Source organism: Grampus griseus, assembly GCF_964374135.1.
Source record: "Grampus griseus genome assembly, chromosome: 9".
NCBI lineage: Eukaryota > Metazoa > Chordata > Mammalia > Artiodactyla > Delphinidae > Grampus > Grampus griseus.
Window position 1 is genome coordinate 43893718 of NC_139003.1, and position 14322 is coordinate 43908039.

The following is a 14322-nucleotide window of genomic DNA, read 5'->3' on the forward strand; positions in this document are numbered from 1 at the left end:
GGGGAGGGGAGGGAGGTCCAAGAGGGAGGGGATGTGTGTATCCGTATGGCTGATTCACTTCGCTGTGCAGCAGAAACTAACACAATATTGTAAAGCAATTATACTCCAATAAAAAAAAGAATTTTCCCTGCTTTATAAGCTCTAACAGGGTAATCATCAAAGAGAGATGCCTAGAATGCAGCTCAGGATATGGTACTGGGTGAGGCTGTCAGACCACTGAACTGTACACCTGTTACTTTTCCCTGCCCAATATTGCTCTTCTCTTCTCCTTCCTCCTCCTCTTCTTTTTCTTCCTGTCTCTCTCTCTCTTCCTCTGTTAATAGCACCTGGATTTTGCTTTGAGGAACAACCCCTCCCCCTCTCTTAGTCTATATGGCTTGGATAAAGCTGATCCACCCTCGGATTTAGGGTGACATGTAACATAGGCATGAGCAGTCAGTGTATTGCAGCTCCTTGACTACAGTGGTTGTTTCCATGACAAGTACATGACTCTTGCTAAGCCAATGAGTATAATACATGGAATTCTTATTGGAACTGAGAAAGAGAAAGTTCCTTCCAGCTGGGGCTGCTAATTTGTTGGCCATCTTTGGATTCCAGTGGCCATCTTTGCCCCCACAATGGGAGAAACTGCAAAGAATGAAGCAATACAAAGGAACGTGAAGCTTTGAAGTTGCTGACTATAACATTTCAGCCCCTAGATCCAGCCATTCCTGAAGTTCCATCCCACGACATTTCACATACGTAAGCCCATAAATTACTTACTTTTTTTTCTTAGACCAGTTTGATTTGGATTTTGGTCCATTGTTGTTTTCAAAAGAATTTTGACTAATACTTGCTAAAATGGAATTAACAATCCCTGGGTCTTCTTGCTGAGAGAGCAAATCACTATGTTAGACAAACTGACTTTGAATTGACTTCTTTCAACTGCAAGTGAGAAAAATCCAACACAATTGCTTTCTGCATATAAGTATATACTAAAGTTTTCAGATTATTTGCTTGCATGCCATAAGGTCACTGGTTGTGATTAGATAATGTTTGTTGTCTTTTCTTTTTTCCTTCTTCCATCTTCTTTTCTTTTACTTTAAGCACATAACTTGGTCGGCAAACAAAGCCTCCCCAGGAGGACAGGAGCAATTCTTGGTTGACGTGAGCCCCTTAAGATTTATCTTTGGCTTGCACCAAGGAGTCATCTGACCAGGGGTGGGGTGTGGTTAGGCAGTGGGGTCTGACCTGACATCCCTTTTTTTATTGTCTCAGGGCCTCTTCACGTGATCTCTCCTCATTTGTTAGCTTGGGCTTCCTCTTAGCATGGTGGCTTCTATGCAACTGAACAGCTTACATCCCTGAAGGCTTCAGAAGGGAATACTTCAAGAGAACCAAGGGAAAGATCTGACTCCCTCCGCAGCATCCTCAGCGCCGGGGCTCCTGGCCGCCGCCAGTGGGTCGCGCTCCGGCCTCCGGCACCCGCTGACTCCGCAGCACGGTTAGGACGCTCAGAGCGCGGACTTGCGGAGGCAGTCTGGCCGGCCTGTCGGGAGGCGGGGCACTGGCGGCCTCAGCCGGGACGTTCGGCCCGGCCCGGCGGGCCGCGGAGTGGCGGCGAGGGGGGCGCAGCGGGGCAGGGCGGGCGCGGCGCGGAGGAAGTGCGGTCTTCGCGGCTCGGCGCGGGGCCGCAATGTCGTCCCGGCTCGGGCGCGACGACTCGGGGACCGGGGGCGCGCGGCGGCCGCGGGAGCCTCCGAAGCAAGAGCTGCAGCGACGCCGGGAACAGAGGCGGCGGCGGCACGACGCGCAGCAGCTGCAGCAGCTCAAGCACCTGGAGTCCTTGTGAGTCCGTCACGCCCGCCCCCGACTAATGCGAGGAATGGGGTCGGGGCCCGGGGTCGCGCGGCGGGGCCCGCCCGGGGTTGGAGACCTGCGAGTGGACAGGTGGGCCCGTCCCCAGCGAGCCGGGTGCGGGATTTGATTCCGGGCTGCGGGACGTTGGACTCTCAGCCGCTGGAGGAAGAGCGGGGAGACTCCGTCCCCAGGGTCGTCCCGGGCGCGCGAGGCGGCGGCGGGCGGGCGCTTCCCTGCCGGAAACTACGGTTTTATTCCTCGTGCGGCGACGTCGGTGTCCGTCAGGATTTGAATACAGGAGAAGTGCGGCTGCGCCCTTGGGTCCTTTCCCATTTCTCAGTTCAAGGGGCTCGCTCTGAACTGGGTAAAATCCCCATTCTTTTCATCTAGTGCTGTTAACTAGGGAGGAAAAAGCCCAGTCCCGTAACATGAGTGCGCGGTGAGGAAGGGAAGAAAAAACGTGGGGTGAGGGCCTGGTCCCTGACTCTTCGGGAGGAGCTGTCAGGTGGAAGAGAGCGTGGACTTCTCTCTCGTCCCCAGGATTTTTTTTTTTACCAGGGTTAAGTGTGGAAGCTACAAAGAGGCCAGTTCCAGCTCAACAAGAAGAATTAGGACCAGAGTCATAGATTCTTGCCGGTCAGCGTGGCCTGACCTAGGAGGCACTGTACTCCCCCAGCTACCCGGGGTTGGAGAGAGTCCAGATAACGCCTGAGAAAAGGGTTGGTTGTAAAGGAGATTTAAACATCAGGTGGAAGGTTGGATTAATGACCCTTGCGGTTCTTTTCTGTGTTTCTGTCGTTCTGTAATCAGCTTTAGAAGTCTGACTTTACTAAGTTTGGTGTTCACTGAGTTATCTGAATTATTTGCTTTAGGCACTTCTCATTACCTACCTTCTCATGATTGCTGAGACAGTCGTGTAAGGAAAGGCCCTCATTAACCTTCTGGGAGCTTTGATACAAAGTGCATGCTTCCTTGGAGCCTGGCCTGCTCTTTTCAGTGTGGCTCTTGAGCTGAATTTCACCTCAGTGGGCCGTGGTTTGGAAACAGGTTCTGCATTGCTGGCATCCACAGTCCTGGCGTGTTCAAGGCACTCTGGGCTCAGGCAGGGCTTAGCCCCACCAGCCCTCTGTATCTTTAACTGTGGGATGCCAGGTGGTGGTTAATACTATGTGTTTATTTTGTAGCTCACAGAGCTTTTTCACAGACAAGAGAAAGATGATAACGTTTTGTAGATGAGAAAATGGAGGCTCAGTGGTTAAGCCACTGACCTGGTTAGCCAACAAAATTAGAGCAGAATTCAGGAGTGTGATTCTCAGACCAGTGGGATTTTTCCAGTTTCACAGATTTGAAGCTGGCTAGGCTATGGACATATTTGCTTTTTCTAGTTCAGGGTTTTGTTTGATTTTAATTAAGTTTAATTCATACCAGAGTAATACTTGTATATAGCTTAAAACTCAAATAGTACTAAAAATGCTACCAAAAATAGTGCTGGGCTGCCCAACTCCTCATTTACCCCCCAGAGTAACCTGCACAGCCCTCCACCCCCTTCCCTCCTAACAAGGCCAAGCCTTCCATGTGCAGACTCTTTTAGTTTTTATTTCTTGGATTTAACTGCACATTTCTAGGTTATATGCTTACAACTGGTTTTGTTGACTCAACAATTTTAGACATCTGTTAACTTCTTGTCATAGTAGATAAAGATTTAGTTCTCTTACTTGCCCTTCTTGTTTCCATCCTTCCAATATAGCACCATCATAATAACTTTCCTAATCAATGTCAGTGTTAACATTGTTATAACTTTTTTTTTTGGCTGCGTTGGGTCTTCGTTGCTGTGCGCAGGCTTTCTCTAGTTACGGTGAGCGGGGGCTACTCTTCGTTGCGGTGTGCGGGCTTCTTGTTGCGGTGGCTTCTCTTGTTGCGGAGCACAGGCTCTAGGCATGTGGGCTCAGTAGTTGTGGCACACGGGCTTAGTTGCTCCGCAGCATGTGGGATCTTCCCGGACCAGCGCTTGAACCCGTGTCCCCTGACTTGGCAGGCGGATTCTTAACCCCTGCGCCACCAGGGAGGCCCTCAAGGCTCTTCTTACCTCACATTTTCCCTGCAATCTCTTGCTTTCCCTTCTTCCAAAAATAAAATCGCTGTGCCAAGACACCAAGTTATGATTTCAGTGAATTTAAGTTCGACATCGAACAGGATGTGGTATAGCATCAGTTTATTTATATAGGACTTCTGACTGCTGGGCATATTTTATTAACTGTTTTAGTTATAATGTAGTTTGAAGTTTTTTCTAAAAAAAAAAGTCTTTTCATTTTGGTCTGCAGTTGCCTTTTGCTGATTGAGATGTGTTACATTCCTATGAACATGGTTCATGACTGGTGTTTTCTTCCTTTCTAGTTATGAAAAACCTCCTCCTGGACTTATCAAGGTCAGTGTGAAGTTTGTACTTTTGGTTTTTCTCTGAGACAGATTTGACTCGGTGCTCAGACTCAGTCACTTACGAAAAACAGCTGCATAAGGTTTGAACCTCCTTTTATGATAGTTCTGTGTCTTCCCTGCAGATGGCAGTCGGTTCATGCACTTTGGGCTTTGTCACAGCCTGTGCCTTTGCAGAAATTTAATCAGCCTTGTGTCTGTCCCCTAAGAAACCACTGCAGGCCCCCCGAGTGTTCCTCAGCGCTCACTCCCATTCTTTCTGTCTCACTGTGACTGCATCTCCTCAAAGCTCTCCTGCCCCATGTTCCTTCTCTGACCCGCCCGGTGCTGATTTCTTGAATGTCATCAACTCAGAGAACATTGGACTCTGAGGAGACGTGAAGCTCATCCAGTCCAGCCCTACCTGTTGCAGGAGTCCCTCCTCCAGCACCCTGGCCACAGTGTCAGTGTCTTTCTGCAGGAGCGAGACTTAGAGGACTTAAGGCCAAAGTAACCTTTTCTGTTTGGTAACTTTCAACTTAAAAAAAAGATTTTTAGAAAACATTCTTCCATTATAAATTTAATATTCGTGGAAACTTGAAAAAATCATGAGGTAAAAAAACAGCACCTTAATTATATAGTGCAGTTATTTGGTAATGAAAATACATCTCACTAATACGGCATGTGTGAGATTATAAAACATGACAGTGGCCTTCAAGGTTTGATAATCTATTTTACTCTAACACATTGTTCTTATTATTCCAGGAAACCTCACCTGTTTAACTCTATATTCTGCCTCATTCCACAAAGCTTTTAAGTTAGCAGAAAACTTTTTGTGATCTTAGAATCTAATTTTTGTGATCTAGAATCAGAATTTGGAGCTCACAGATCAATCCTATGTAAACACTAGTAACTCTTCTCTGAGAACAGCTACTTTGTTTTCATGGTATAGCTAGCTCTTCTAGTATAGTTACTTCCGTTTTTTCTGTCAGTTATGATTTGTCTTTCTTTCTAGCTCTTCAGAGGGTAACTTATGATGACATTGGGATCTCCAGCCCATGAGAAAGCCAGGCAGGGCTGTGTTCTCAGACAGGTGGGAGAGAGTTCCTATGTTTTTTGCCGCACAGCTTACACAGTTTCCTTTTTCAGGAGGATGAGACTAAGCCAGAAGACTGTATACCAGATGTCCCAGGCAGTGAACATGCCAGGGAATTTCTGGCCCACGCACCAACCAAAGGACTTTGGATGCCACTGGGGAAAGAAGTCAAAGTCATGCAGTGTGAGTGTGGAAGGGTTTCAAGTAACACCCTCAATACGTGCAAGTTATAGACCACTGTTTACAAATGAGTTCACTTCTTTTAGTTCATTCTCACCACAGCCCTGCTAAAGTCAGGGCATGATCTCTGTGCTATAGTTGAGGAAGCCGCCTTGCATATGTTATTAAGTGTTCTGGGGTAAGAGGCAGTGCGGTGCCTAGACTCCAGGGCTTCTGGCTGTAAGGGCAATGGTCTTCCACAGGGCCGTAGCTGCCTGCGGAGTATACGCTTCAGTAATATTCCTGTAACAGAAAGGATATTCCATGTAGAAATGCCATGGGGGACAAGGGATGCATTGGAGGGTGGTCCGTTGGGTCTTGCCTCAGTCAGTCGTCCTCATCAGAGGTGTTGAGGTTTTGTCCAGTTAACCTGAGAGGAGCTCTGGGCCACAGAGGATGGGTCTGGAACAGGTAGAGCTCTGTGTGCACACCCTCCACCGCACCAGAGCAGCAGCATCTTCATCCAGCGTAAGACGGCATTTGAAGAAGGGGTACTGCTGCCTTTAAAGACGTTGTTGGTACAAAGATTCTTCACACACATAATTAAAATAGCAGTTTGCAGTCTCTTTGCCTGCATTCACACATCATGCTTTTTCCAGTACCTAGGTTACAACAGTTAGCCTTATTCAGGGTGGCAGGGAATACATGAGGGCATGCTTTTTAGAAGTCAGGGATTTGGGGGTCCATCTTTGAGACTGGCAACCACAGTTATTGCTCATCATTGGGAGATAAAAAGTTGATTAGGAGCTCTAAGTGTGTGAGTGGGGCTTGCTGAGTTTCACTGGAGGGTAATCTTTCTAGGCTGGTGAATTGGGAACTTGTGAGGTCAGTACCTGTAGGTTTTTCTTCTTGGGGTGAGTTATATTTTCCTAGAGAAGAAGGCTCCTCCATGGAGGGTGAAGGCCAAGCTGCTAGTGTTGTGGGATCTTATTGGAGCAAGAAGGTTGGGAAATCTTACCATTTACTTTTTATTTGTTCATGTAATCTTCTGTATTTACTGTGGCACCTTGCCTTCACATGTATCTGATGTCATTTTGCCAGAGATCTATGCTTTACCTTTTTCAGACAATAAACTTCCTTCCACCAGGGCTAGTAAGAGTTGCCCTTGGACTTTTCATCAATCCTCCTTATTTCAGCTCCTCCTCTACCTTTACTTTCAGAGGTATCTGGTGCTCAGAGCTCAATTCCTAAGCTCTTTGGAGGTGCTGCAAATAGAAATTGAGCTGATTCTCCGTTCTCCCCTCTGGTGGCTTAGAATTCAATTTTCTGGTGTCTGCTCTTCATTTAGCATTTAGTTTTTTTTTTTTTTTTTTGGTGGTACACGGGCCTCTCACTGTTGTGGCCTCTCCTGTTGCGGAGCACAGGCTCCAGAAGCGCAGGCTCATTGGCCATGGCTCACGGGCCCAGCCGCTTCGCGGCATGTGGGATCTTCCCGGACCGGGGCACGAACTCATGTCCCCTGCCTCGGCAGGCGTACTCTCAACCACTGTGCCACCAGGGAAGCCCAGCATTTAGTATTTTTAAAAAATATTTATTTATTTATTTGGCTGTGCTGGGTCTTAGTTGCAGCACCCAGGATCTTTGTTGCCGCATGCGGGATCTTCATTGCCTCATGAAGCCCCCAGCTTCTTTCTTTAAGCATAATATTTTTGAGGTTCATCTATGGCATAGCACATGCCAGTAATGCCAGTAGTTCATTATTATTATTTCCTCCTTCTGCTTGCCTTTGGTTTGGGTCGCTCTTTGTTTTCTGGATTTTTTAATTGAACCTGTGATTATTGATTTGAGAGCTTCATTCTTTTCTAATATAGGCATTTAAAGCTCTACATTTCCCTCTAAGCACTGCTTTATCTGCATCTCATATGTTATGTTTAATTTTCGTTCAAATCAAAATACTTGTTAATTTTCCTTGAAATTTCTTCTTTGACCCATGGATTGTTTAGAAATGTGTTGTTTAATTTCTACGTATTTGTAGATTCCCAAAGTTTGCTACTATCATTGCTTTCTAATTTGTTTTCTTTGTGGTTGGAAAACATACTTTGTATGGTTTGAATCCTTATTTTATTTTATTTTTAAGTACTTATTTTATTTACTTATTTGGTTGTGCTGGGTTTTATTTGTGGCAGGTGGGCTCCTTAGTTGTGGCTCACCAGCTCCTTTAGTTGCGGCATGTGTGCTCCTTAATTGCGGCACGTGGTCTCCTTAGTTGCAACTTGCAGGCTCCTTAGTTGTGGCACGTATGTGGGATCTAGTTCCCTGACCAGGGATCGAAACTGGGCCCCCTGAATTGGGAGCGTGGAATCTTAACCACTGCACCACCAGGGAAGTCCTGGTAATCCTTTTAAATTTATTAATTCTTGTTTTATAGCCTAGCCTATGCTCTATTCTGGATAATGTTCCATGTGGGATTCAAATAAATGTGTATTCTGTTCTTTTGGGGTGGTCAGATGTTCTACAGATATCTGTGAGGTCTAGTTGGTTTATAGTATTGTTGAAGTCTTCTATTTCATTGTTGATATTCTCTCTAGTTGTTTTGTCCTTTGTGGAATATTGAAGTCTCTAATTATTATTGTTGCATTATCTAGTTTTCCCTTCAGTTCTGTCCATTTGTGCTGCATCTATTTGGAACTTTGTTGTTAGGTGCATATATGTTTATAAGTGTTATATCCTCTTGATGGATTGACCCTTATATCATTATAAAATGTCAATATTTGTCTCTTGTAACAATTTCTGCCTTTGAGTCTGTTTTCTCTAATATTAGTATAGCCACTCCAGCTCTCTTTCAGTTAGATTTTTAAACTGAACTTTATATTATTTATTTGAGATCTTTGTTCTTTTCTAATGTTGGTATTTAAAGCTATAAATTTCCTGTAAACACTGCTTTATTTGTATCTCTTTTCATCCTCTTACTTTCAGTTTAATTTTGTCTTTGAATCTAAAGTTTGTTTTACTTGGAAAACATTTTTTTATCCATTCTGCCAATACCTGCCTTTTGATTTTCATTCAGATTAATGCTAATGTAATTTCAATAGAATACAGAAACTTTGTTCCTATACAGCTCCATTCTCTCCTCCTCCTTTGTGATAATATTGTCATACAAATTACATTTTTATATATTATAAGCTCATCATCACTGTTTTATAATTATTTCTCTATGTAGTTGTTTTAAAATGAGATAGGAGAAGAAAAGAATTACAATAAATGTATTTATACTGTCTTTTATAATTATGTTTGTAGTTACCTTTACTGGTGCTGTGTATTTCATGTGGATTTGAGTAACTGCCTAGTATCCTTTCATCATTTCAGCTTTGTTATTTTTTGTAAGGCAAGTCCATTAGCAATAAATTTGCAGATTTTGTTTATCTGAACTTTAAGTTCCCTTTTATTTCTGAAGGATAATTTTGCGGGCTGTAGAATTCTTGCTTAATAGTCTTTCTTTCAGCACTTTGAATGTGTTATTCTACTGCCTTCTGGTCTCCATGGTTTGTGATAAGAAGTCATCTGATAATCTCATTGAGGATTGCTTATATGTGATGAGTTGTTTTTCTTTCATTGCTTTTAAAATTTTCTTGTTATCTTTCGCTTTTTAACAGTTTGCCTCTGATGGATCTCTTTGAACTCATTCTACTTGGAGTTCATTGAGCTTCATAGATTTGTAGATTAATGTTTTTCATCAAATTGCGGAAGTTTTTGGCCATTATTTTTTCAAACATTCTACACTCTCTAGCACTCCTTTCTTTCTGAGATTTTCTTTATGCGTATGCTGTGAATTTTGATGGTATCCCACAGGTCTCTGCGACTCTGGCCAGCTTTCTTCATTCCTTTTTCTTTCTGTTCCTCAGACTGGATAATCTCAGTTGTTACCTATCTTCAGGTTTGCTTATTCTTTGTTCTGCCATCTTAAATCTGCTGTTAAGACCTTCCAGTTAATTTTTCAGTTTGATTATTGTGCTTTTCAACTCCAGAATTTTTTTTATTTATTTTTATAATTTGTATCCCTTTATTAATAATTTCCATCTGTTATGATATCACTGTCATACTTTTCTTTAATTCTTTAGGCATAACTTCCTTTAGTTCTTTGAACTTATTTATAATAGCTGATTTAAAGTCTTTGTCTAGTAAGTCCAGTATCTGGACTTGCTGTTGCTTTGTGTGTTCTGCAATTTTTTTGTGAAAACTGCCCATTTTAGATAATATAAGGTGGTCTGGAAATCAGATTCTCCCTTCTACCCAGGTTTTGTTATTGTTCCTTTTTGTATTTTTAGTGACTTTCCTAACTAATTCTGTAAGTCTGTATTCCCTGTAGTGTATGGCCACTGAAGTCTCCTCTGTTAGCTTAGAGGTCAGCTAATAATACGACAGAGATTTCCTTAAGTGCATTGATCTAAGAAGCCTTCTACCCTTTGCCAAGAGGTTATATGTGTGTGTTAAGACAAACCTGAAATGCTCATGTGGTTTGGATTACATGTCTGCCTTAGCCTTTAGTGCCTGCTTGCACAGAGCCTTAACAGTGAGTCAGAAGTGAAAAAAAAGGCCTTCTCAGTCCTTTACTATGCATGCACACAGCCTTACACATGTGTATAGTCTTCTAGCTTCCCGGAATTATGTCAGAATTTTTGAGAGCCCTCTATGGACATCTCATTCCCCAGATCTTCCTTTTAAACTTTTGGCTGGGCTCTTGTTTACCCAGTGATATCACAGCTATAATAAGCTGTGATGTTAAACAATTGCAAGTGACTATTTTTGACAAATATCCTGGGGTAGGGCTTCTTCTGTAGAGCAAACTGCATGACTGGTCAGATAGCCACGATACCCTGCCAGCGTGGCTCTGTGCTCTGAAGTCAGGGCTTTTTGAGGTGCTCAAAATCCAGTCTTCCCTCTTCAGTGGGTGTGACACTGCTGCTTTTCACAGCTGTCATAGTTGCAGGGCTGCTTGTTTTTAAGACTGTTGTGTAAGTAGGTGTTGGGAGTGAGCCCAGTTAAAACGCCAGAAATCCTGCTGTTCTTACCAAGGCTCAGCAGGGTTTCTTTAATTAATACTCTTTAGATTGTGGCAAGCCTTTGGTTAATTTTCAAGGTTTCAGACAACTTGATTTGGAAAAATTTGCAACTACTTCCAATGCTCCTATGGAGGAACAGATTTATGGAGGTTGTTACTTGGCCCTTCTTGAGATACTTCCTGGATTGTTCCTTTTGAAAAGAATTCTCTTGTCATTTTTATAGAATCTCAGGAAGGAAATGAAAGGAGACAAATGTGTTTAGTCTGTCATCTTTACCCAGAAGTCTATGGCTTTTTTTAAAAGTTTGAAAACCACTGCTCTGTTTGATGAGGCGGTTAGTTGCATTTCACTTAGTATTTTATAGTTATTTGCATTGACTTGGAAAATAAAAGTTTGGGTTGGGACCAGATCCAGTTTTACCAAGAAGTAAATGAAGCTTAAGTTTCAGGGCCCCTCACTTGTGTCTTTCAAAGACCTGCAGGGACCATAGTGATGTGTTGATTATGGTCATAGGATTTTGTAAAATTTGCCAAGGCAAGATTTTTGTTTTTCCTAAAGAGCCCCCTCCATCCCCACCCCCACCGAATAATTTAAGCTCAGGCACCACAAAACTTGGACTCATTCCAAACAAGAGATATATATATATATATATATATATATATATATATATATATATATATATATACACACACACACACACACACATATGCATACTTTTAGTGATTTTAGTGATTGTAGTATTATCTAGAACAGTGGTTCTCAAACTTTAATATGTCTACACATCACCAATAAGTCTTTTGAACTCCAAGTACGTGTCAGTGTTTCTGGGGTAGGCCTAATACTGTGCCTTTCTACCAATCTCCCATGTGTTGTTGATTTTGCTTGTGCATGGACCACACTTTGAATAGTAAGGATCACCTTTCCTTTAAAGGTAAGAGGGTTTTGAACACAAAGAAAGACATTGGTTTGAAGGAGTGTTATCCTCCTTTCCTGAACTTTAGATGTTAGGAGAGATAAAGACAGGGACAGCTCAGAGGCAGTCAACAGAGAACCCCCACACTTCATTGTTTTTCAATGGTTTCCTGAGATCCAGCTCTCAAAATTATGTTCCCATACAACAATTTTGTTTTTCACTTTCAGTACAGTATTCAATAAATTACATGAGAAATTCAACACTTTATTACAAAATAGCCTTTGTGTTAGATGATTTTGCCCAATTGTAGGCTAATGTAGGTGTTCTGAGTGCATTTAGGGTAGGCTAGGCTAAGCTATGATGTTCAGTAGTTTAGGTGTATTAAGTGCATTTTCAACTTATAGTATTTTCAACTTATGATGGGTTTATTGGGATGTAACCCCATCATAACTCAAGGAAGATCTGTAGTTTTCCTTTGTTTTTTAGGATCTTACATGGTTCATTCACTGATTGCATTTGCTTTTAGAATTGGAGTTTAATGAAGAAAAACTTTAATATGATCTACTGATCCTTTGTCTTCATTAAAGGAAACTGTGTTATCTTACAAAAATATTTCCTCTTTTCTTTGTTTTCAGGTTGATGCTGTAAACGATATGGTCACCGAACAGGCGACAAAGAATGCCCTTTTTTTATCAAAGGCAACCAAAAGTTAGAACAGTTCAGAGTAGTAAGTAGAACCCCACTATATCAATTTACATTTATCAGAGATAGTGAATATCAGTTGATTAGGTACTAACAGTGAACTGCAAATTCACACAAAATACATTCCCAGAAGTCATTTGGCCAAAGTATCTGGTGTTAACTACATATGTGTTAAATTACAGGCGTACCTCAGAGATGTTGCAGGTTTGGTTCTAGCAATATCTAGAACCTCAATAAAGCAAATATCACAATATAGTGAATGACATGAATTTTTAAATTTCCCAACACATATAAAAGTCATGTTTACTCTATGCTGTATTCTGTTAAATGTGCAATAGCATTCTGTCTAAAAAAATAAAGTACATAACTTAATTTAAAATACTTTCTTGCTAAAGAATGCTAACCATCATCTGAGCCTTCAGAGAGTTGTAGTACTAACATCAAAGATCACTGATCACAGATCGCCCTAACAAATGTAATTATAATGAAAAGTTTGAAATATTGTGAGAATTACCAAAATGTGACACAGTGACATGGTGTGAGCAAATACTGTTGGAAAAATGATGCTGATATACTTGCTCAATACAGTTGCCACAAACCTTCAATTTGTAAAAAACGTAGTACCTGCCAAGTACAATAAAGTGAAGTGCAGTAAAATGAGGCGTGCCTGTACAGTGTGTGACAGATTAGTTCTTTTTTTTTTTTTTTTTTTGACAGATTAGTTCTTAACAAAAAAATTCTCATTAAGGTGTTATTCGCTTATACCTTGGGGATAGTGATTTTATTTCTGAAGCAGACATTGTTATTTATTCAATCACTTTTTTTTAACTTATTGTATAAAAAAATCATGTTTCATAACTAAAATGAGGGTTTTAGTTTTCCAGGCTTTACCTGAAGATTATATGTCTTTAAACTATAAGCTAGAAGTGTATATATAAATTATATTTGCTCTTTACATGACAGTAAAATTATCTTTTCCTCACCTTATTTTAACAGAGTCATTTCCCAGGGGTGTAAATTCTCCATTCAGTAACTGCTTCTGTCAAGTGAAATATGTAGCTGTCTGGATGTACTGAGGTTATCAACATATATCAAACTGGAGTCAACAGACATTCTCCAGTTTTTGTTTTTGTTTTTTTAATTTTATTTTTTGGCTGCGTTGGGTCTTCATTGCTGTGCACGGGCTTTCTCTAGTTGTGGTCAGCAGGGGGCTACTCTTCGTTGTGGTGCGCAGGCTTCTTATTGCAGTGGCTTCTCTTTGTTGCAGAGCATGGGCTCTAGGCACACGGGCTTCAGTAGTTGCAGCATGCAGCCTCAGTAGTTGTAGCTCGCAGGCTCTCAAGTGCAGGCTCAGTAATTGTGGTGCGTGGGCTTAGTTGCTCTGTGGCATGTGGGATCTTCCCAGACCAGGGATCGAACCTGTGTCCCCTGCGTTGGCAGGTGGATTCTTAACCACTGCGCCACCAGGGAAGCCCCATTCTCCAGTTTTTAAGACATTTAAAGATGTTGTGTTTTCATTTTAATAATCTGAAATAACTTATTTTGGATCAATCGTTTTACTTTTAGGTGGAATGACAATTTCTACAGATACTATAGAACATAGTTTGGTGATAAATCTCAAAAACTTTAAACATACTCATTTTGACTCAGAAATCCCACTTTAATTTACCTTAAGGATGTAAGAGAACATTAATATATACACAATTCTTTATGTATGTATAAGGATAGCTTTCATTATTATTTATGTGGTTAGAAAAATGGGAGCTAAAGAAAAATAGGAAACACCTTAACAGTCCAATATATCAACAGAAATTACTGTAACAGAAATTATTTAGCCATTAGGAATTGTGTTTTAGAAGAATGTGTAATATCATGGGAAAATGTTTATGAAAACACAACTGAAAAGTAATAGAGTTTTATATATAAATGGTATGATTATAATTTTTCATAAATTATGAATAACAATTTAAAAAGACCAGAGACTTCCCTGGTGGTCCAGTGGTAAAGAATCCGCCTTCCAATGCAGGGGATGCGGGTTTGATCCCTGGTCAGGGAGCTAAGATCCCACATGCCGCAGGGCAACTAAGCCTGCGCACTGCAACTACTGAGCCCACGTGCCTCAACTAGAGAGAGAAAAACCT

At 41.6% G+C, this 14322-nt stretch overlaps 1 protein-coding gene across 1 annotated transcript; it reads left to right on the plus strand.

Annotated features, from left to right (window-relative positions):
• The first annotated feature begins 1663 nt into the window (after positions 1 to 1663).
• Positions 1664 to 12807, plus strand: LOC309827647 (retinitis pigmentosa 9 protein). Its single transcript, XM_082662411.1, has 4 exons — positions 1664 to 1827; positions 4234 to 4264; positions 5401 to 5530; positions 12115 to 12807. Exons 1-4 carry the CDS (start codon positions 1676 to 1678, stop codon positions 12117 to 12119), a joined length of 318 nt encoding a protein of 105 aa, XP_082518537.1. The 5' UTR covers positions 1664 to 1675; the 3' UTR covers positions 12120 to 12807.
• Positions 12808 to 14322: the final 1515 nt, after the last annotated feature.